The 24201-nt window shown below is 42.8% G+C and overlaps 1 protein-coding gene across 1 annotated transcript; it reads left to right on the top strand.

Moving 5' to 3' along the window:
• The first annotated feature begins 635 nt into the window (after positions 1-635).
• LOC139611369 (hyaluronan and proteoglycan link protein 1-like) lies at positions 636-24201 on the top strand. Its single transcript, XM_071466014.1, has 6 exons — positions 636-944; positions 15088-15222; positions 17114-17277; positions 18718-18916; positions 19327-19629; positions 20230-24201. The coding sequence occupies exons 2-6, from the start codon at positions 15117-15119 to the stop codon at positions 20517-20519; spliced, it is 1062 nt and encodes a 353-aa protein (XP_071322115.1). The 5' UTR covers positions 636-944; positions 15088-15116; the 3' UTR covers positions 20520-24201.

The raw sequence follows: 24201 nt of genomic DNA, 5'->3' as shown, positions 1-24201 counted from the left end.
TCTGAAAGGATTCAAAATTCATCATTAATTAATTTGTTCTTTCTTGAGAATCTTATTTAATGTGTTGCAGAATTTCCCTTAATCTGACACAATTTCAAAGAAATCCAAACAATAAAAATATCTGGCAGCCCCGTCGCCTCACAGCGAGAAGGTTCCGGGTTCGAACCCCGGGGGCCTTTCTGTGTGGAGTTTGCATGTGCTCCCCATGTCGGCGTGTGTTCCTCCCAGAGAGTGCCCGTGGGTGTGACTGGTTGTTTATCAGCCCTGTGATAGACTGGTGTCCTGTCCAGGGTGTACCCCACCCTTGGCCGATGTCAGCTGGGACTGGCTCCAGCCCCCACTCCGCCCCCCTGGATTAGTGGTATAGATAATGGATGGATGGTATTGATTGTATCAAAACACACCTTAAACATAAGCCTGGACTGAGACAGGTACAAAGTGAAAGTAAAGATTCAACTGGAGCAGATTTACTGTACATGGTGCTTTCCAGAGCTGAGAGGCCCTGGAAAGCGGGGGGGGGGGGGCAGCTCTCTGAATCAGCTCTGTCATTACATGTTGAGCAACAGGGGCTGGGTACCTCCTTTGTTTGAGCCTTTGCCTGAAGAGGGTGTGATGCTTCTGCGGAGATGTGTCAACAACCCAAACCCCGCGACCCGCTTCAGATCCCTGGACCCTGCGCTGATGCGACGGGATTGTGCTGAGTCTCCTCTGTCCATCTGGAGGTGGAACCTGCGGAACTCACCGGAGTTTCCCGCACTCTTGCGTAACACTTCACCTGCGTGCGTCTTGGGCGAGAGCGCAGACTCCTCTGAGCCCCCCCAGGAACACGGGGAGGAGCGGCAGCTGTTTGCGTCTTACCTTGACGCGCGTAACCGTTGCGCGCCTCAGTCCGCGTCCCGAGGTCCGGAGGCTCAGACCGTCACCGCAGCAGCGCACACAGCGAGGTAAGGTCCTGATGGCCATGTGTCTACAGGGAGGAAAACTGCGTTAGACACAGACCTCTGCTGATTTTCTCTCTGTGTTTCTTGGTGAAGTGATGGACATATTTACTGAGGGTTTTTGGACACTTTGTCTTTATTGGATGATCACAGCTGAGATACAGACATGAGGCATGTAACACAGATAAGTGGTCGGAGTCAAACCAGGGACATTACGGCTGAAAGACGTGTAGTTTACCCACCAAACCAGTGTCATATGATTTAATCCTGAAGTTATTGGAATAACTCACACACTGGGCTCCAACAGTCTGAGAATAATAAATCATAATCAACCTGCAGCTCAAGCTGCTCCACAAACAGAAAAGAGAAGAGAAGACAGTTAATAGAGTCATTAAAATATATTTTAAAAAGTAAAATAATAAACTGCTACAAATGAAAACATCACAGCAGCAGTTATTATAACATAATCTTAATACTTAGGTACAATAGTCAAAGATTAAGCAGAAGAGTAAGACAAAGACAAACAAAGCAGCTTCACCATTTATCTTAGTCTGTAGTTAAATCTATTTAATTTGTGACTAATTAAAAAAAACAACTATTTTCTGATTTTTTTTTTAACTTATAGAAGGTCACCATCATGGATTTCTATGGAAGTCAATTCTTATGTCTCTGACATTACTGATGTAATCTGTGTGTAGTGGGTTTAGATCTGGTCTGGTCAGTCAGACCTGGACTCACTGAGCTGACATTAGTTGATCCTGATGCACAATGAGCCAAACATCCACACGTCTGAAGATCTGCACCACCATGTCAGACTGGGGGCCCAGACCTGGGGGCCTCCCTTTTACCTTATTCTCACCTTTTCACTGATTGAGGATGTGATGAACAAACGTTGTTGATTTTGAGGAGGTTGATGGCAGCGGGTGCACTAAGTATAATTCTGAGGTACTTGAACTTTACATTTTACTCCCTCATACTATATTCTACTACATGTCAGAGAGACATACTGCACTTTTACTGCAGTACAGTTTTCTGACAGCTGTAGTTTTACCTACAAAACATGATGGAATTGATTTATAAAGCATGCATCAGTTAACAGTTGGCTCCACCTTGTGTTGCTGCGACGTAAAAGTAGCATCATGTCTACGGTACAAACCTGGAAGTGACCGTTCATAACAACAGCAGATATTTTGATCAACAGTTAATAGTTTCTGCCAGTTAAGGATTCACTGTTTTTACTCGTTGAATATTTTTGTTTTTTGAAGTGTTGTTGGACAGAACGAGACGTTTGATTACTTCACCCTGAAACTGTGATGGGAATTTTTCTGTGACATTTTAGAAACAGAACGATTGGTTGATTTAGGGAAAAAATAATCTGTAGATTAATGATAATGAAGATGATTGTCAGTTGCAACTCAATATATTTTATTGTCATTACTTTTTAAAAAATTGTAAATGATTTAAAAATCAGCTTTGCAAATATCTCACAAAGGTTTGATGAGGTTTTGTGAGGAAACTCATCATGTCTGTTAATCCCATGTGTCGTGGGGAGAAACACTGAATGTAGATGTAAACTCCACAGGGGGCCTTTAACTTAAACTCTTATTTTTCCATCACCACTTCTACTCACTCTCTTCATCTTTATTCAGTACAAGAAGGAAAAGTTTGGGTACGAATGTTAGTTTGTATATAATATAATTTTGCATTTGTATATTATATTCTAGGCATCTGTATCTGTAGTTACCAGGGCCCCTTTAAGTTTTGGGGCCCCAGGCAGTTACCAAATGTAGGTTCTCCTCACTTAGGCTCTTTGATTAAAACCATTCAGAGTTTGATTCTGTATGAACAACCAAATCTTCTACAGTGAATATTTTAATCATTTACATTGATGTTTCTTCATTTGACTGATTGACGTATTGGCCTGTTGCCAGGGAATCAACGTCCATCAGAACACAGATAACTGCAGCGTGAAATTGGCTCTACGTCATTTTCTCTCCTCACTCGCTCGTCCACTCGTCGTCTGTCAGCACAGACGATCGTGTTTGTGAGAGTTTCCATACTTGTGGTCGACCATATTGTGCAGCGCAGCCTGAGTGATTTAGAGGCTGTGAGCGACTCTCAGCCCAACAACCCCTCTCTGTGTGCTGGCTTAGACTTGGCGGCTCCACCCTGACCCCCACCCATTACCCCTGCACCCACCCACCCACTACACACACACACACACATGCACACTATAGACTGTGGCCTGCAGTGGCCCATGTCAACCCCCCACCCCCCACCAAACTAAATGAAAATGGGGGTTGATTCTCTGCACACACGCAGACACACACACACACGCAGACACACACACGCAGACGCACACACACACACACACACGCACAGTCACCTTCAATTTGTTTAAATCGGTGCTGATGAGGAAACAACATATGTGGGTTTAGATGTTAATTAAGCAGAAGTCGCTGTATTTGCATCATGAATAGACGTTTATGTCGTGTTGTGTAATGTGTTTGCCATCGACTGGCTGCAGCTTTAAAGGTAGGACTCCTCTAAATAGTCTGTGTATGTGTGTGTGTGTGAGTGTGTGTGTGTGTGTGTGTGTGTGTGTGTGTGAGTGTGTGTGTGTGTGTTTTCACTACTATTTGTGTAGCAAACACCCTCTTGTGGACACCTTTTCTGAACTTTCCCCTGTTTAGCAGAAATATAAATGAAGCAAAAACATTTGTTCAGGGTGAAAATGTTGACAGACTTAATCCGCTGCTTAAACAAATGAAATTCATGAGCCACGAATTCATCAGCCGCCGCAGCAGAAGCTGCCAATCACAAAAACCTGCTGCAGGAACAGCAAAGCTAACAGGCTGATGTTTGGCAGGTGTACTATCTGCCATGTTTACCTTTTTAGTTTGGCATAATAGCATGCTAACATTAGCTAATTAGCACTGTCATTGGATGTGTTAGCATGCTAACCTGCTATAAACTGAGCCTGTGGACATTATAAGTGCTAAACATCAGCATGTTAGCGTTGTGATTGTGAGCTGTTAGCATGCTACGTGCAGCCTTGCAGAGATGCTAGCATGGCTGCAGACTCCTGAAAGGCTGTGTCCCAGCTCAGGGGCTGCATCCTGCGCATTTCTGTTTTGCGTCACCAGCTGTGTAGCTTGGCTAGCTGTTCCATCTGTTTCCAGTCTTTATGCTAAGCTAAGCTAATTGCTTCCAGACTCCATCTTTTTTACCCATGATCACTTCCTTTACTTAGTGGTGCTGATCTTCTCGTTAAAACAAATAAGTGCCTTTCTTAAAGTCTTGAACTCTTCCATTTAGGATTTTGGTTCACTGGTAAAATAACACAGACAATTTTCAGGTATCTCATCAACTCCCTGAAGTGAAAGTAAAAACATCTTGAATGAGTTCAATCCTCATTTTACACTGTTTAGAAAACAAGGAACCCATGAAGGAGAGGAAATGAGATGTAACCTTAAAACTTGAGGTATTAACCTGTTTTATATCATACGCATTATTTGGCCGTGACCGGTGCTGAACTTTAACCTTTGGCTTTCACCTCTGACACCCGGTGAGGGGGTGTAATGCGAGGATACAACCCTGCGTACACAGACGTCTCCTCCTTTAAAAACAGAGCCATGCTGGGATGAAGAACCAGATTAACTTTTAACTGTATGGTTCTCCTCAGGGTCAAGGCAGGCAGTTAAAAGAGACAGCGGTGAGAGAAAGCGTCGTAAATTACGTCCTCACAGTGGGGAAGAGTGGGGTGGGGTGGGCAGAGAGGTGAGGGGTGGGAGGAGGGTGAAGGGTCATATATCCTGGATGGGATGCCTGGTGCCTGTGTGCTGACTGAGAAATCAAAGATAAGCGAGAACCGAGGTCCGTTGGATATTGTCTGGTGCTTGGTCCACATCTGGGCAGATTCCGGCTGTTACCCTCCAGTGCTGGCTGACACCCTGAGGATTTTCAGTTTATGTGCCAGAGTGGGTCCTGATGTGGAAGTAGCATGTGACAGTCAGGCTGTGACTGTCCAAAACCGACAACCAGCCGCTCACATGCACATGAAGCCAGGACAGTACGTCCTACAGGTCAGTTATATATCAGACTTCAGATGCACAGATGAAACATTTTAGTGGGTTTTGGTCTTTTCATGGTGGAACCGGATGTTGCTACACCCGAAGTGTTTCTTAGGAATTCATATGGAGGGTCCTGATTGGACATTAGAGCCCTTACAGCTCATTCCCACTCCTGCTGCTGCACTGGCCACCAAACCTGCCATCACAGACCCACTGTGCTCCACACTGAGGACTCTTTGTAGCAGCCGAGGTGGTGTGACGCTGACGTAAAAATACCAGTGGACTGGTTTGAACCCGCCACCTTAACCACTGAGGAAAATGCATGTGCTGTTCGGTGAGGAAACTTATTGAGCTATTTATGAGGCCGTGTGCATAAAGTTGATACCCCCACTCTGTACCCCACCCACATGCAAACACATGCGAGCTCTTAACAAACGTCGGAGCTGGCGTGGTGACGATGTCAGTCTACTTTTCCACAGCAGGTTGTGTCACCGCTGCTGAGACCTGTTACAGCAGGGTGTTCCCGGCCAGGTGCAGAGATGCTGAATTTAGCATCTTTCCTGCATCATTTCCCATCAGCCCCAGAGCAGCTCGCCATGGAAAAGCTTTGTGAGGGGAGGAAATGCCGCGACACACACTAGATCGTAGTATAACCCCAAAAATGAAGCCTGTGTTTGGTTGGAGGGAGGAAGTTTCCATGTTTATTAAAAGGCGGCTTTATTTAAAGAATGACAGAGTTTCTCCTTTATTTCTGCTGTTTTTAACTTGTGTGCTCACAGGCAGAATTTAATGAGACTTTTTGGGCTTGTTTCATAAGAACAGAGGTGTCGATGGGTTGAATCTGTGCAGTGACACTGGGGGTGAGCTCTTATCTGTTTAACAGGAGTATCAGTGTCAGCTGGGCGACCTCAGATCTTCTCCAGAGCTCTTAATCTGAAAGGCATCAGGCAGATAGCAGCACATGAAAGAGTCTGTCCAACCAGAGCTGCCTCATCTGGGGACGTTGTGTTCTCACAGTTTGGTGTTTTTATCTGTAATTGTGTAATGTGTTGTCAAACACAGAATCCACATCCACCCTACAAACGACTTGTCAGATCATCTAACAGCACCTGAACCCGAACACACAGACATGTTAAAGGACCCATCACCCCCACACTGCAGAGACTGAAAAGAACCACAAACCGTGCAGCCGCGTCATTTGTGGTTGTTTCATGTCTCTTTGTGGTGGTTTTATGGCTGTTTGTGGTTGTTTTGTGTGACTGCTCACATTTCATGTCTGAAAGTCAATCTAATGATTTCAGAGAGACAAAAAATAAAATGCAAATCAGCTACAAAGACACAAAGAAACACAAAACAATTAAACAGAGGAACTAAATGACCACAATGAGGCAAAATGACTTGTGTCTCTTTCAGTCTGAGGGTCTCGCTCTTACTGTGGGGTCCAAAAGTCTGAGACCACTTTCCCATTGTGTGTATGAGGGGCGGGGGCCTTTTGCACGTCTGAGCCCAGGGGCCCATTGTCTGTCCGCGTCTGGGAGTTGTTGCTTCAGACGTCCCCTCTCTGACGTAACTGAGACAGAAACATAATACCCATCCTGACATCGTGTTTCTGTCTTTTTCAGCATAAATCAGCGTCAGCGTCAGTGAGAGACACGTGTTTAATGGAATCCATACGTTTATCTCACCGGCTGCTCGGCCCCAGGAGACGCTGTGGCCCCTAATATCATAGACGTAAACTCTGAGAGGCCCTCCTGGGTTTTTATTCTCCAGCAGTCAAGTTAAACTGATGCATCACCCAGATTAAAGCCAGTGAGGGATGATGAAGGTTTAAAGGTGTAAAAATAATCTCACCTTTGTGCTGCATGTTGGATTTTGTTGTCGGGATTATTACCACCCCCCTGAGGCCGGGGGCTGGAAACACGGCTACAGATGGTGAATGGCAGCCATCGACCAATCAGAGCGGCTACCAGCCCATTCAACACCTAAAAAACGAACCTGGACACGTGACACAGAGATGAGGTTTATGCTTTATCACAAGTGTTTTCAAATCATAATCATATTTTTTATAAGACACAGAAGACTGAAGAGATGAGGACAAACTGGTTCAGCAAATGTTAAGAGCAGAACAATGTTTGTACCTCTGTGTCGTAAAGACTGTGGATGTTTTCTCCACCTGGATTCTAAAGTTTCACCCAGTAAAAGATTTATGGAGTCACACACACACACACGCGCACACACACACACACACACACACACACACACACACACACACACACACACCCTTACACATGCAACACAAGTCATACTTAAGGATAGTACTTGAGTAAATGTACTTAGTTACTTTCCATCAGTTTGACTCTGGTGGTTCTCAGTGTCGTGGTTGTTGTGTATGTTCCACATCTTTCCTCTGATGTGTCCTCAGGTCGTCATCAAACTTTAAGGCTTTTGGTGTTTCACGCCTCATTTCCCTCTCCCTCTGAAGGAGGCTTTGTGGGGGTCAAGTGGCCCTCGTCGCCTCTGCAGCTTCATCATAAGAATCTGTCAACAACAGCCTCAGAGCAGGAATGTCAGCAGTGTGTCTAGGAACCAAAGAACCCGAGGTCTCAGGGAAAGGACCAGTGTGAAGCTCCTGAAGTAACTGTCTGTTTTCACAGTTGCAAACTAATAAGCGGTTTATCAGAGGAGGGACAACGTGAAGTGAATCTACTCTGTGAGTCTGGTCCAGAGTCAGGAGCAACAAGTCCAAGGACACGTATCAGAGGGTAGAGAGCGACCTGTACGTTCAGGTTGGAGACTGGTTGAGTCCTAAACAAGTCATAATGTGCTCTTCACCTAACGTAATGGCATCTTAACAGTTAGTTACAGTTAATTAAAAGAGAAAAGTGCATTTATTACTTTAAAGTCATTTTTAAAAGCTAAATTATCAGGTGTTTAATATCATTTTATTAAATCTGCATGTTGCTGTGAATCCCTCACAGAATCCATTTGTCTATTTATCCAATACAAAAGCTGAAATAAACTAAACCCAGTGATTTAATTATGAAGTATAAATAGTTGAAAAAAATAAACTAGTGAAAGATAAGTAGAATAAAATAAATAAAGTTTTATTCCCTTTTTGTCCAACTGACTAGAAGTTAAAGAAAAAGTTGCTGAACTAGCAGAATGATTTGTTGATTTATTCTGTCATAGTTTTGACTCATGAATCTTTTGCTGCTTTTTTCTGGTTGTAAGATGCTAAATATAAATTAAAGTGAAAAGATTTCATCTGGAGTTTATCCAGACATCAAACACTTGAAGTATAAATGGGGCTTAATGTGTAGCGAAGCTTCCAGTGTCCTGGTTCAGTTTTAATGGCAGGACACTAACAAATGTGCTGACGTGTCCTTTAAGAAAAAAAATGAAGCTCTCTGAATCCTGGTCAGTAGTTTTCATACATTTCCCATAGTGCACTGTTCCATTATGTGCTACAGTTAATTTAAAATAATGATAGAGCCTCATTCACAAACTCAAAAACAACAGGAGCACAGAAACATGCAGAATGAGCAACAGTGGATTTTATCAGAAGTGACAAACCAGAACATCCTGCTTCACATCAGGATTTGTTGCAGGTGATCTAGAGGTCAAAGGTGAAGCAGAAAAGAAGCAAATGGATTTTCTCTGAGAGATGAAATGAGAGAAGAGTTGGTGCGTGTGTGATGAAATGGTCCAGAACTGAGTGAAGGCTTTATTGTCCCGAACAGAATGTGAGAATTAACCAGAGAAATGTCCCGACTGTAACCTCAGAGTGTGCTGGGAAATGTTTGTGAAATCTCTGCTGCTTTCTGGAGACTGCACTTGAATCCTCGCTTTGTTATTTCTCTGAGTGAGTTAAACAAGCTGCTCTGGTTGGTCTCGTCCTGCAGAGACTGAAGCATGAGTCAGTGACTGTTTCGTTTGATTACGGACAGATGTGGTGGTTTTAGCGTTTCAGAAACAGGTACTAGAGAGAGCTTGTGGTGCGTTCAAATACACTCATGACAGATGTTTTTATGAATGTGTTTTATCACCGGACAGGAATGTACAAACTGGACAGTTCTGTCAAACCCAGATTCTTCTCAGTAACAGTGTTTTTCTGTCTTTGCTGACCTCCAGTGGTTTAACGTCTCACCTGGCTGCAGTGATGTAGAAGTGTACTGCAGGGTGTGTCAGTGCACTGTGACATCACTGTGGCCGTGGTTTCAGGTGCAACAGACACCTGTCAGTGATGCTGGCTGTGCTCAGAGGTGAGACACATTTTACAAACCTCTATTTAAAGCTTAATAACTTCTCATGTTTACTCCACAGAATCATGATCAGTGGCTTAAATTAAAGAAGACACTTGTACCGTTAAATGTATTAGAATAGATTACTGAATTTATTTATCTTGAAGTGAAAATGTAGGATTAAACTTTAATGTTCTATTAACAAACAGGGTGGAAACTACTGCGAGCAGCTCCTTAGCTTCACTTAGCTTAGCTCAGCATAAAGACAGGGGAAACAAGGAGTCTGGCCCTGAAACACTCGTTGAAGTAAAGATTGTGGTTGCAGTTCATAAATGTTGCAGATTTGTGACGTGATCTCTACTTTCTTCTTCCTGCACTGACCCTGAATGTTGCCATTAGACATAAATTGTGAGGAGCAGGATTACTTCATATGGATGTAATTTTCAGCTGTAATTTTTTAGCTTCAGTGAGGTAGATTTCCTGCATCATATCCTGCTCTCTTACAGTAACACGTCCATGAGCTCTGAGGGTGAAAATAAGCTCTCAGTTAAACAGGTCAGAGGGCAATGACGCATTCAGGCTGACAGAAAAACTCATGGCAACAGCAGCGCTCAGAGCAGACTCTCTAGGTTATGTTCTCAGCTGAGGCAAAAAAGAAGCTGACTGGGACACAGGTCCAGTGGATCTCGAAACCAGCAGAGCAGGTGTGTTAAAAGAAATACCTGCAGGATAATGAGTCATATTACAAACACTTGTTATCTCAAGATGATTTGTGATGGTCAAATCAGCAGGACCTGCATGGAGGAACCCGGCTTGTCTGGAGGGGAACCAGGGGTGAAGCAGTGGTACAGGGTTGCTGCTCCATAAAGCTGGTGGTCATCAGAACTGAAGCAGCAGAGGTCGACACATCCTGATTTTTGCCTTAGTATTAGTCAAGCCTTAAAAACACTCAATCCTACATTTCCCAGAATGCATCTTGATAGATTTTTTTACTATCTCAGACCCTCCTAGCCACATTTTTCAAACACAAAGCCCCAAACGTGTCATGTGAATTGACTTGTCATGTGAACTGAGTGGCGTGGCCCCTGTGACTGGTCGTAACGTGGACAGTTATGTTGCAGGAGGTAATTGGGCCGTTAGACGTCTGAACCTGCTCCAAGTGTTTATGGTTTGGAGAGGAGCTTTAAGGTCATGTAAACGTGGCTGTAATGGACCACTTTACTGTGCAGAACTGCTTCTCTGGTGTTAACAGGAACTCTAGACTAAATAAAAGAGCAAAACCAAACAAGGACTGGAAACTGAGCGTGTTTGTGCCAGCTCCACTTCTGTTCTGAGGTTTGACTGGAGAGGTTTGCTCTCCTGTAAACATGGGATGTTGAAAGTTTGCTAAAATCCTGGAGATCCAGCTCTTAAAATGCCTTATATACATTGACACCTACACACACTGACACCCAAACTCAAGCATTTACATGTTAACATAAGTGTGGACCCTGAAGGAGTGATTTATTGAGCAGTATGAAAGTGTTAGAAACCCACTGAAGCCAATGGCTGCCCGTCCAGTTTATTTTACCTCAGTGTGGAAGTAGAGTTGTTTGGTTTGACTCTCGTGGTTGTTGTGAAATCATATTCATACATTCGTTATGTTCGTTTTCTGCCAGAAAATGACATGATGTGTTTGAGCTTTGTCCAAATTTCAACCTTACACAGCAGACAGGAAGTGGCTGTATCACCATGTGTGAATATGAGCGTATTCATGGTTACTCTGATATGGCAGCACTATGACACATGCACAAAAAAATCTTGATGTAATATTAGAAGTAATGATATTTTAGGTTTAAAGCTCCATGTTTTAACTTCTCCAGTGTTTTATCTGAGTGTTGATCTCCATCAGAAGATATATTTGTGGTTTTAAGAACCAAAAACCATCTCAGTGTAGTTTTACATCTCCTCTCTCAGGCTTCTCTCTGGAGCTCTAGTAACAACAGGTCAGTCAGCCAATCAGAAGAGAGGATCTGAGCCTTCGCTAAAGTGACTAAAAACAACCAGCAGGTACTCACCAAATGATTTTGGTGAAACAAGTAAGAGTCAAGTTTGCCTCAGTAACAGAGCTGCAGTATTTCTTCTCCTCCAGCTCTGTTTACACTGTCAGATGCCAGAATCACACACACACAACATGTGTGTAGACAAACTGCAGTACTGATGTGTGTGAGTACATGTGTTTGTGTTGGCCGGCTCGCAGATCCAATCACTCACTTGGCGTCTGACTCCTAATAATCAGGGACTGGGAGGGGCTCTGCTGTTCTCTGTAGGACAATCGATCACTTCAGCTCCAACTGCAAAACATCTCCATCTTTATCAGATCTCGTCCCACAGACAGACTTTTCCTGCTTTTCCTGTTGTTTCATTTTATTGAAGTAAATGTCAGACAGTACAGCGATTGGATGTTTGCAATTTTCATTCAAGCTGTTGAAGAGTCTGAGTATTGGAGTAGTAATATGATTAAAATTATATTTTTAGAACAAGTTTTTAAAACACATCATTAGGCACATTTGATAATTAACTCTTAAATCAAGTGTTATTTTCTGGATTTTAGTGATTTGATTTGATAATATTTGTTTAAGGAAAGTAAAAATAAAAGTTATGATTTTTCTGATATGACATCAATATGATTCTAAACATTATCCAGTTTTATTTATAGATATCGGAGTTGGTACAGTTCCACAAAAAAAACATCATCAATTATCCAGTATTTAAGATTAGAGAAAAATAAAAAGAATGAAAACCAACCATCAACCCTCTGATACGACCTATTGCAGTGTCTACGGTGGCGGGCGCACCGGACCTTTGTTGCCATGGTTACTATAGTAACGGTCACGTCTTGGTTAGGTTTAGGAAAAGATGGTGATTTGGGTTAAAATAAGTTCTTCCTCAACATTAGATGATCTTTGTTGTCATGGTTACAATAACAACAACGAACAGTCATGGATGATAGAAACAACATAAACTGCTCCTGTCACATGGGAATCGAACACCGCTCTCCTGCGTCATATTCATCCATCCACCCCAACCTCCTCCTGACGTGGACTTTGTCGCTCTGTAAACTACGTCACCGCACTTCTCCCTTTGCTCCTGTCATCATTACTACGACCACTAGATGTTGCCTAGCAACAGAACCTAACTGTGGGTCATAGTAACCTGCTGACAGACGACCTGTGGGCTCGTTTGTTACAGGTCAGCTTCCTGAAATCAGATCTGTTAATCAGATGTTTGTTTTTCTCTTCTTTCCTTTCCCATCAATCATCTCATGACCACTCAGATGTATGTAGTGACCCTTTGGAGGGGCCTGACCCCTAGGTTGGGAACCACTGGACCACTTTTACTTGTACTTCTGTTCTTTGAATTTAGTAAGATTTTGAGTGCAGGATTTTTATGCAGCATGGAGCATTTTTACATTGTGGTGTTGATACTTTTACCTAATCAAAGGATCGGAGCACTTCCTCCACCACACTCTAATCTGTCTGAAACTCCCTAACCTGGAAATAAACTGGCATGACAACTTGACAACTCTAATTGCTGGAATCAAAACTCTGGGACCTGAACTCAGTCTCTGGACCAAAAACCACTGAAGTCACTGAGAATTAAATCCTCTTCTTCTCAGAGCCTCACGTTACCCTGCTGACTCCAACACTGACTTATATCCTCACAGCTGAACCATCGACGTGCTGTTTGAGGACAAACAGGTGACATACTCTCTCTCACACACACACACACACACACACACACACACACACACACAGACACACACACACACACACACACACACACACACACACACACACACACACACACACACACACACACCTGGCCCATAAAGACTTGGCCTTGTTTACCCTCCACACAGATGGAGGCTGAGGAATGCTGGATGACACATTTACAAACTGCTGTGTGCTGGGGTGAGGCCTTTTCCAGAACACACACACAGACACACACACACAGACACACACACACACACACACACACACACACACACACACACACACACACACACTGATGATAATCCATGTGCAGGTTCTAAATAAACACTTGAGTGTGTCTCCAGTTAACAACTGCTAATGGAGCTTTAAACTTCATTCCCCTGCATCATTTCTGCTGCTGCAGTCCTCTCAGCCTCCTCCACCCCCCTCCCTCTCTGCTGTAGCTTTTTTTTTTTCTTGCTGTATCTCAGTGTCTTCACCTCCCTCCATCTCCTCTCCTCTATTCTCATTTCACACATCACCTGCTCCCCACGTGTCCTGCAGAGAACAGTCTGACTCAAAGTTTTTCTCCTTTTTAAAAAGGACATTTCACATCTCTCCACGTCCCCCCCACTTATCGCTGCAGCCGCCTGTCCCGTCCCGTCCCGGTATACGTAATCACTATTTTCAAGCAGGGAGGGGTAATAAGTGATGTGTGTGTAACTGGAACAGTGTGTGTGTGTGTGTGTGTGTGTGTGCTGCAGAGTTATTCTGCTGACTGCAGGAGCTGCGTCTGGCAGAGGGGGCCAGCGCATCAGCAATTTGGGATGGAGTGAATGAAGATAAGGGCTGGAGGAGGGAGGGAGGAAGGGATCAATCCAAATGACTTCCCCCTCACACACATACAGTCCCCGAACTCACACACAAGCCTCAAAAGAAACACACAGACACACTATGGAAGTGCAGGGCTGCCAATATCAGAATGCACAGTGTTCGACGTGAATTTAAAAATCCATGTTTGTTTTTTCTCTTCTGAAAAAAGATAATTAATTCCAATCCACCAGCACATGCAGCAGCTCAGTTCAGAGTTCTCTGAGTTCTCTCCTACCAACACCTTATTCTGAAAGTGTTTACATTTAATTGAAAAGCTGCCTTTATATCAGACATTTAGATGTCACATTCAAAAAAGTTTCATTGTAATTAAAGAAAATTACCTTTCATCTTCATCTCTTTTAGGTCATTTTTGGTTCAAATGAAATGGTCATTTTCATCATGGCAGAGTTCTCTCAGACCCCAACAGTTACACTGACAGCATCACATATGACATTTGTGATATTATTCAGAAAAATCTTCTATTTGTAATGAATCTGCAAGAACTTATTTGAATCTAAAAGCATGAAAATGAAAGTTTGATCGTTGAGTTTTGATTTAAATCTTTTTACGAACATCCTGCAAACAGAAATTTCAATCTGATTAAACAATTTATTTGCAGCCCTGAACTTCCATACAACACAACCCTGAAGTGGAAACACGATGGTGAATCCCGTTCTGTTTCTGATGAGTGTGTAGAGGATGGGCTGCAGTGTGTGTGTGTATGTGTGTGTGTGTGTGTGTGTGTGTGAAGCCTGAGGTGTGGGGGTGACGCTGCATTGTGGCACAGTCTCCCTCTGAAGTTGTGGACTGTCTGTCACCAGGACATGCTGCTTCCTCGCACAGCTGGATGACAGAGAATATTTACTGCACAGTATGTACAGTGTACACACTCCTGTTGTGTGTTTGCATTCATGTGTCTATTCAGAGTGTGTTGTGCTCATGTGTAGTCCTCTGTTGTGTGTCGCTTCTCATGGGACATCAGGTTTGTGCATCAAGGACATTTCTATGTGATGGTTTTGTTTTGTGAGACTGTTCGACAACTTTGTAGTGAGGACGAGGTTTGTCGTGTGTGTGCAGGATGCAGGCTGCTCGCTCTCCCACAGTAACTACAGAGCTGTCGGGGGGGGAGAACAGCACTGCAGATACAAACACTGCTCTGAACTGAACTACTGTACGTACTGTGCTGTAACCCCCCCTCGCCCCCCACCCTCTCTGTGTGTCTCTGCAGTGATCAGACCCTCAGTTTGGTGAGTGAAGATGATTCCTGTGCTCATCTGTGTTTTGATTTCACTGAGTGCAGCAGACAACGACCTAGACTCCCTGTACCCTGAACTGGAGCACTCCAGAACCATCTACGTGACAGGTGAGTGGATCTTCAGTGTCTCCTCAGGACGGAGACGCTGTCACTGGACAGAGACCTCGTCCAGCGTCCTCCTCTGTGTTGCGTCCCTGACACTCACTCTGCAGTGTCATTTGTTTCCTCGGTTTATCAGTGAGTTGTGCTGCTGTGGCTCGTGATAAGGCTGCTATGTGCGGGATTATTAGCTCAGTCAGATACAGTTATCTGCTTCATTAGCCTATCACCACCTACAGATGAAAACTGCACACGTCAAGATTTCAAATAACGTAAGAAAAACACTTTACGTCTTTATCACATATGGAACAAGACAAAACATTTAGGATCATTAAATAGGAACAAAGTCCAGAGAATCATGTTACGTATGTTCCCAGTTCAGAGGGGACATTTTACCACTAAATGCTGAGAAGAAAACAGAAGAATAGAACTATACATATATGTCATCTGAATCTGGATTTATCATCAGAGATTCGTTTAGTGTCGAATGTTTTTCCCTGGACTTGATCAAAACAGAAACTCAATGTTTTTTGAAATAAATACATAAATAGAAAAGTTAACTATAAAACAAAATTAAAACTAATATCTAACTAGTAACTGATGAAACTTTAACACCAAACTAAATAAAAACCAATGAAAAATTACAAAAAAACTACTAAAAAACAAACAAACAACTAACTAATAACCAGTTAACCAAACTAACCAACTATCTGACTAAAAACTAGGCTAATCAACTAATAATTAAAACCTAACTAATAACTAGTTATTTACCAACTAAATACCAGTTAGCTACTAACCAGTTAACCAACTAGTTAGCTGACTAACTATCTGACTTCCAGTTGAGAGAACAATAGGAATATGAGAGGAATAAGAGCAGATCAGTTTCAGTTGAAGCTGCAGACTTGATGATGATGATGATGATGATGATGATGAAGAATCAGGAGCTGAAGAAGCAGATCCTGGGAAACACACACTCTACCGACCCACACTACACAACACAGGATCAATGAGTCATGAGCTGTTTGCTCGGTTGACCTGACAGACTCACACCTGCTTACACAGCAGACAGTGAAACGCTGTGATGTCAGAGCGAGAGGAAGCAGCTGATCTGAAAACCCTGGAGAATCACCTGCAAATATAATTTATACTCCTGTAACCGGTTCATCCTCCTTAAACACACAGCTGTTTATCAGCAGGTCGTCAGGCAGCAGGACATTACTCAGCTGTTGGTGGAGATTACATCCATTGATCTGTTTTTGAGCAGCAGAGCAGAACAGACCCCAGCTCATGAGACAATGGTGCTAAGACCCACAGATGTTAGTTCAACATTTTGGGACACTCACCTTTAAAGCTCTAATTATCATGTTGTGTCCCTTTCATCTAAATTATGTCTAAGTAAATATGACAATATGTGGTTTTAGGGAGAGTTATGTGCAGGAACTGTTTCTTGTTGAGCAGTTGCTGCAGTGACTGGTGCAGTTTTCTTAGTGAAGTTCATTTCATTTCTGTACAGCTGCAGAAACCAAAATCTGTGATGATCAGTATCTGACAAACTGTCGCTGGAAGTCACAAAGCTTCAGTGATAAAAATGGAAGAGATTAAATGTATGTGAAGTGAAAAATATTGTGATAATTGTTGATGGATCTGATAACCTCGATTGATATTTTATTTGAAATAGTGTTACTTTTGACCACCTTTATGCTAGGCTATGCTAACCACATGCTGATTCCAGCTCTGTACTTAACACACAGACATGAGATGGAGATCAGTCCCCTTATCTCAGCTAAATTCTGCACTATTCCTTTAAACATTCACACTCGCAGGTCCAGTGGTTGTCGATCTGCACATTGTTTATTGTGTTTACTTATCTTGAGTTTCTAATTGTGCTTCTGTGTTGCAGAAAATGGCCCTCGGCTCTCAGTGGTGTCGGAACAATCAAAGGTCGTGTCGCGGCGGGGAGGAAATGCCACTTTACCATGCAAGATCCAGAGGGACCAATCACTGGCCCCCAATCGCAAGATGAGGATTAAATGGACCAAACTGACCTCGGACTACCTGAAAGAGGTTATTATTTTTTCATCTTATTAATTATAGATTGTTGTATGTGTTGTTAAAGCTCCGTCCCGTCTAAAGGTTGATGTCCATGTGTTTGTGATTATAAAGCAGGTCTAGGTTCTATATTAATACTGTGAAAGTATCAAAGCCTCAGTCCACAGACAAATGCACACAGCCTGTATTCAGAAACTGAGCCTTAAAACCAGCCGTCAGGACTTCTGGAACTTTGTGATGTCACAACAAAGCATACCCTCAGATCCCCTCTTCTGATTGGCTGACTGGCCTGTTGTTCCTAGAGCTCCAGAGAGAAGCCTGAGAGAGGAGATGCAAAACTATGCTGAGATGGTTTTTGGTTCTTAAAACGACAAATATATCTTCTGATGGAGATCAACACTTCAGATAAAACACTGGAGAAGTTAAAATATGGGACCTTTAATGTTTTCTTCATTAAAGGTTGTGTAGCATCCCTGTACATCGACATGTCATTAAATTAAAGAAACACTAGTTTTCTTGTGGATTACTCTCAAACTGTACCTGTATCCATCAGCACAGCCCATCATAGTTCCAGTAGTGAAAGCGTGAAGTTTTGACTTGTTTTACAGTGAGGATAAATGGGTCTTCATTTACTGTTAGAAAGCATTTTCCTGCTGACTGGGCAGTAATGCAAATGTGCAGTATAAGCAAGGTTTGCAGTTTCAAGTTGTGCTGCTGATTGATAGTTAAATTAAATAACAAACCAACAAGTCCCCATGCGAACAAGGCTGAGTGTTCTTAAGGTAACTCTGAAGGTCACCACCCTCTATGCTTCAAACCAGGAACCAGCCTCCACAGATTTCTACTAAACTCTGACTTTACCACCTGGACACTCAAATTCTCCAACAACCAACACTCTTTGTTTCTGTTTTGTTTGTGTAACTTCCTCAAGGTTTACTAGGTAACCATTTCAGCTAATTCAACTGCCAACCAATGCCCAACACTGGACACCTACAACCACTGAAACACCCTCTTTATACTACTCATATGACGAGCTTAAAATCTGCAGTAATGATCATAAATTAATGGAAATGTGGAGAGCTGGTGTTTCAGCAGACACAAACCACCACAGAGGGCGACCCCAGGGTCTTCACCGTGGTAACGTTGCCAAGAAATGTTGTGATGCACTGGAAAAAAACCTTGTGTATATACATGTGACAAAACTGACTTACGCTGCTCTTGCTTTTCTTAGCTGCTGACTAATAACCTGAACTCTTTTTACAGTTAGAACGAGTCATCGTGCTGTTTCTGGCTTTTACCAGCCTGAATTTAGGCTTTAACAGAGAACTATTTACCCATTTTATGTGGGTTATGTTCAGGACTGTTTCCACAATCTTTAGTCAGATGTAGGTAGAGTGAAAGTTTAATTTCATAGCATCTTGGCATCATAAACTCATGCTCTTCATCTTGCTCTAGGTGGATGTTTTTGTCGCCATGGATTATCACAAGAGGAGTTATGGCCGTTTCCATGGACGTGTCCACCTACAAGGCTCCTCTCCTATGGATGCCTCTCTGGTCATCACAGAAATCACCCTGGAGGATTATGGGAGATATAAATGTGAAGTTATTGATGGGCTGGAAGATGGAACGACGGTGGTGTCTCTTGACCTTGAAGGTATAATATCTGGGTGAACAAAGTCTGGAAAGAATGAGGATGTGGCCATTTCATAAAGTGTCTAAAAATAAAATGTCGTTGTAATGTAACAGGCTGCAGTCAGACTAAATTTAGCCCCATGAGCAGAGACAGCCTGGGGGAATGTCAGGAGCGAGAGTGTTCTGTAAGCATAGTGTACATGATTGTCAGAGCAGCTTCATTATGCTTGAGAGTAGCCGGAGACATCAGCCGTTACTGCCTGAAGCCGAAAACACTGGCACCAGGCTGACAGAGAAACAGCTGTGGTTACACTGCGAGACATCATGAGGTTCAATAACAGGATCGAATGCAAAACCCACAGGATGGATCCCAGGGTTGTCTTCTCACTGCAGCTCATCTATCACATGGCTTTTTCCCACCTCTCCATGTAGGTATTGTTTTCCCGTACTTCCCCCGTCTCGGTCGCTACAACCTCAACTTCTACGACGCTGAGCGAGCATGTCATGACCAGGACGCCATCGTGGCATCCTTCGACCAGCTGTATGATGCATGGCGAGGAGGGATGGACTGGTGTAACGCTGGCTGGCTGAATGACGGCACAGTGCAGTATCCCATCACCACCCCCAGAGAACCCTGCGGAGGCAAGAACACAGTGCCAGGGATTCGCAACTACGGCCTGAGAGACAAGGACAAGAACCACTTCGATGTCTTCTGCTTCACCTCCCACTACAAAGGTGAAAGACAAGCCTGTACCTGTGTGTGTGTGTGTGTGTGTGTGTGTGTGTGTGTGTGTGTGTTCACAAAGAATATCTGATTCTAGTGGCCAGATTTCATTACATTTATTGAGCTTATTCATGCTTCCATGAATGAACCCTGTTAGTTTTAGATACTCTGAACTTTCACCCATGGCTCCACTTTGAAGTCAAATGTCCGTTGACCAGATTTAAATTCTCCATGAATTAAACCTACTTTTGGTTTAAGCCCTTGCCCTTTGCTGTGACGCCATCAACAAATCAAGATTTCCACATGGCAAAATGTTGTTAGGCAAAACCTAACAATGACGTTTCCATAAAATTTATTGAGCACATTCATGCCCCAAAAGGATGAACCTTTTCCATTTTTACTTTCCCATTTACATAAATGTTTGATTATTAGTCAAATATATTCAGCCACTTGTTCAGCATCTCTCTTCTGAGTGTATATGACAGTGTCGTCTGCGTATGTGAGGATTTCTACATCTACATACATAGACGGGAGATCATTGATGTACTAATTAACTCTGGCTTTGTGGCTCATGTTCATGTTTTTATTTGCTTTTCTTTCCATCCTCCCAGGTCGATTCTACTACCTGATCCACCCTTCCAAGTTGACCTATGATGAGGCAGTCAGGGCTTGTCAAAAAGATGGTGCTCAGATCGCCAAGGTCGGCCAGATGTATGCCGCCTGGAAGCTGCTGGGCTATGACCGCTGTGACGCTGGCTGGTTGGCCGATGGCAGCGTCCGTTATCCCATCTCCCACCCCCGCCGGCGCTGCAGCCCCACAGAAGCTGCTGTGAGGTTCAGCGGCTTCCCCGACAAAAAGCACAAGCTGTACGGAGTGTACTGCTTCAAGGGCAACAACTGAAATACAGACACACAAACAAACAACCTGCAAACACGTACAAACACACACAAGCATGCACTCACATACACACATGCACTAGTGAACACACTAGTGGAGTGAAAAAGAGACAGATTTTGGAGGTATGAACAAACACATTCAAACTGTGATGCTTTATTTCATGGAAACCTTACGACAGAGTCATGTTGTTGCTTTGTAATCTGGGACCTGATACTCTACAAGGGATAGTTTACACATATTTAAGGTTCATATTATTTAATCAATGCCTTTGAGAGGGGTGGGTGGGTTGTCGTGGGGTAGGGTTGGAGGTTATCACAGCTACAGCCATACTGTCATTCAAGAATGGACTAGGCATGTCATGTAATAAGGAACGACACATTTGAACTGATCAGTTTCACAGCAAAATGTCTCGTGGTTGGACTGATACTTTGGGCACTTATCTTGTTTTGTTCAAGACCAGGAACAACGACAAAGCCATGAAACAGCTGAAAACAGATGAAAAGAAAAATCACTTAGATCCTCTGATTCCTGTCAGATAGGGATGCGAGCCTAGCACAACCAAACTGATCTCTGCTGTCCATTCTTAACAAGGTGCTATGACTGGTACTTTGTACTTCATCATACCGTCCAGTATTTTAGGTTTTTATACAGATGTGTTGGACCAAACATCAGTCTAATCACTAAAATGAATACGAACATCCAACTGTTAGCATTGTTTATGTTTTCTAAGTATGTAGAATGTGATTATCTAGAAATGTATTTCTGTTAATGACTATTTTTTGATATACTGTAGAAATATTTACATTATTTTTTGTCTTTCTGGCCAAACTACCCGAGTCTCTTTGGTTTACATAAAACATATAACAGTTGTAAAAATACAAAAATTCACAGTCCTAAAAAAAAAAAAAAAAAGAACACATGACTTTTGCACTGAACAAATAGAAGATGCCTAGAAAAGAAAACAAGGCAAACAATAGTTTGCCCTATCCAGCAATAGAAAATGCCTGGCGTTGTTACTCTACAAGCTCAGTTTTACAGTGAAGTAGACCTTTGTGGCTGTATCTCTGTTTGGCTTCAATTTCAGAGCATGACTTAGCTTCAACAAGCACACAGCAAAGCAGCTCTTAGTCTACATCGACACTCTCTTATCTATCTAGCGCCTTGATAAACTGCTATTTTTTATACAAATACTGTAGTTTCTTATGGTGAATGAGCAGAGCCAGGGCTAGTGACCTCACCACCCTGAATGTAACTCCACAAATCAGTCACACTGTGTTACCTACGGAGCCTTGGAGGAAAAATAGAAAAAATGTATCATTTTACCTGTTATCCAGAAGTCAGCACTAAATAATAAAACCTTTGCCTTCAACCAAAATTTAAATCAGATATTTCTACAGACTTTCCTGCTTCATGCTTCTCCTCCTCTTTACTAGCGGTGCTATACAGCAGGTTGCGATAGCTAGCGCCCTCTAGCTAGCGCAGTCTATGGAAATTTTTGGTTTAAACACTGGTTTTGCTCAAAGATTATATTTGATTATGTCATATGATGAAAAATATTCTTTGAATATTCTTTTTTACCATCACAGGAAACAAGACAGACTACATAAAAACTTTTGAAACTAAAAATATATGATGAAAAGCATCCCAACTGTCATGAAAGGTTAAAAACATTAATATAACACTAATGTGAAACATGGACAGATGAACATTACCAGTGTCTTACCAGTGGAATCATGGCTTGTGACTGGTAAAACAGCTGTGGTGCCCAAAACTTTTTCGGAAGTTGATTTAGCTGTTTGACCTGTTACACGAGCCAACGTTAAGTCGAGTCTTGGAAAGAAAAAGAAAAACACATTCATTCATTCACTATGTGCACCTGGAATCCCACTGCACGCTTGAAAAGAAGCAGCAACAAAACAGCTGGAACAAACCATGAAAACAGGCAGGTCAGCACACACGTTCAGTCAGCTAACATCGCATTATCAGGGGCTGAGGATGTGACATTAACGTTGGTAGGTTTCTAGTTGGAATGAGTACAGGGTCTAAAGTCGACCGTGAACAGCATGGTCTGATGTTTCAGCTGCTTGTCTCAGGCTGAGCCCTGACCGTCGACAGTATTGCAGTAAATAAAGGAGAGAGAGTCAGCGTCTCTAATTAAAGACACACAAACACTAACCAAAACGAGGTCACTGACCAAACTTGACTAAAATGCCTTTATTTTTTTAAAATACAATTTTGTCAGAACAATAAAACAATCAAAACTGCACAATAAAATCAGGTGCCAACATTGCACAACACTGCTTTCGCTCATTCTGAGCAGTCAGACACTGATGATTCAACCCACTCCTGGATAACAGGTAACACTTAACGTGTGGGGTTTTACGTAGGGAACACTTTGTGAACGAATCACGGAGTAACGTACGGCGTGCTGAAGTCATGGATGGGACGAGGCCAGGCCCTGAGGGAGCGTGGTTTTCCTGATTGCTATCTCAGCTCTGCAGGACTCAGCTCTGAACTGGCCGACCTGTCTCTGGGCTCGCCGGGCAGACTCGGCAGGCCTGCAGCCAACCTGCACTAGCCTGCTGAATGAGACAGAAATACAATACATTCAAAATACCAATTATTCCTGCACGGAGGCACTGAGGGCTTCTTCCATGTAAGGGTATCAGAGAGTGAACGGTGCACATTGATCGAGTGTAAGCTCACTGCACACAGTCCCAGCTGGCCCAGACCCTGGTTTAGGTCATCCATCGGGCCTGGTGTTGGGTTAGCTTGACTTGGCTCCACCTTTGACAAGCCAGTGAACAATCAGAGTCCTGCTACACTTATCACTGAAGAACCGCTGGACAGACTCACAAAAATAACTCTCTGTATCAATTAGCCATCGATAAAATGTGGGAAATAACGCTGTGGTTTCACAGAGCAACAGCTGTGAAGTAAACACAGACCTGAAGAGTCCGCTGCAGCGTTCCTTTCAACCTCTGTCAGTTTCAGTTATTGTAAACCATTTGCAAACATTGTTAAGGATTTGTTTGTTGACATTTTGGGGGCAGGAGGGTTACAATGACTTTAACAGCTGAGAAATAGTTACAGCTGGTAACAGCCCATACAACACATTTCAGTTTGTGTGTGGATCAAAAACAAGATGTAACATGTGTTTAGAGGTGCAGATTGATTTCAGTCTCATATCTGACTCAAATATAAGGCCATGGTCTCCAGCAGGTTAGCTTAGCTTAGCATAAAAACTTGAAACAGCAAGTGTTGCTTTGTCAAATGGTATAAAAATCAGTTGTCTTTAAAGCTAAAGCAACTGGGTTTTTGTATGACTTAGAGATATAAGATGTTCATAAGTGATGCTTTTGCCAACTCTTTAATAGCCTTAACCCATTTTTCAAATGATGCTAAGACAAGCTAAGCTAATCACCTGCTGGCTTAAGCTTCGTATTTGGAGTGCAGACATGAGAGTGGTATCAATCCTCTTATTTAACGCTCAGCCAAACAAGTGAAAAAGCACATTTCCCCAAATGTCCTTAAAGGTTTAAAGAAACAACAAATCTGTTGCCTTTTATTTTGTGTGTTGTCCAACTGACTTTGCTCAACAGGAGCCTTGTTAATAACTGCAGCAGACAAGGAAACCTGAGGGACCCAAAGACAAAAGGACAATAAAACAGTACCTAAACTATGA

This window comes from Trachinotus anak, unplaced genomic scaffold (assembly GCF_046630095.1).
Source record: "Trachinotus anak isolate AG129_WGS33_773 ecotype Australia unplaced genomic scaffold, CSIRO_AGI_Tana_v1 ptg000028l, whole genome shotgun sequence".
NCBI classification, from domain to species: domain Eukaryota; kingdom Metazoa; phylum Chordata; class Actinopteri; order Carangiformes; family Carangidae; genus Trachinotus; species Trachinotus anak.
The sequence above is the reverse complement of the archived record's forward strand: the minus strand, read 5'-3'. Positions and strand labels throughout refer to the sequence as shown.

Excerpts from the sequence above, each read along its gene's own strand:
- LOC139611369 (XM_071466014.1), top strand. The coding sequence starts at position 15,117 with ATGATTCCTGTGCTCATCTGTGTTTTGATTTCACTGAGTGCAGCAGAC. Across the intron at positions 17,278-18,717 it reads CCTCGGACTACCTGAAAGAG|GTGGATGTTTTTGTCGCCAT; the intron begins GTTATTATTTTT and ends ATCTTGCTCTAG. Across the intron at positions 19,630-20,229 it reads CTTCACCTCCCACTACAAAG|GTCGATTCTACTACCTGATC; the intron begins GTGAAAGACAAG and ends CCATCCTCCCAG.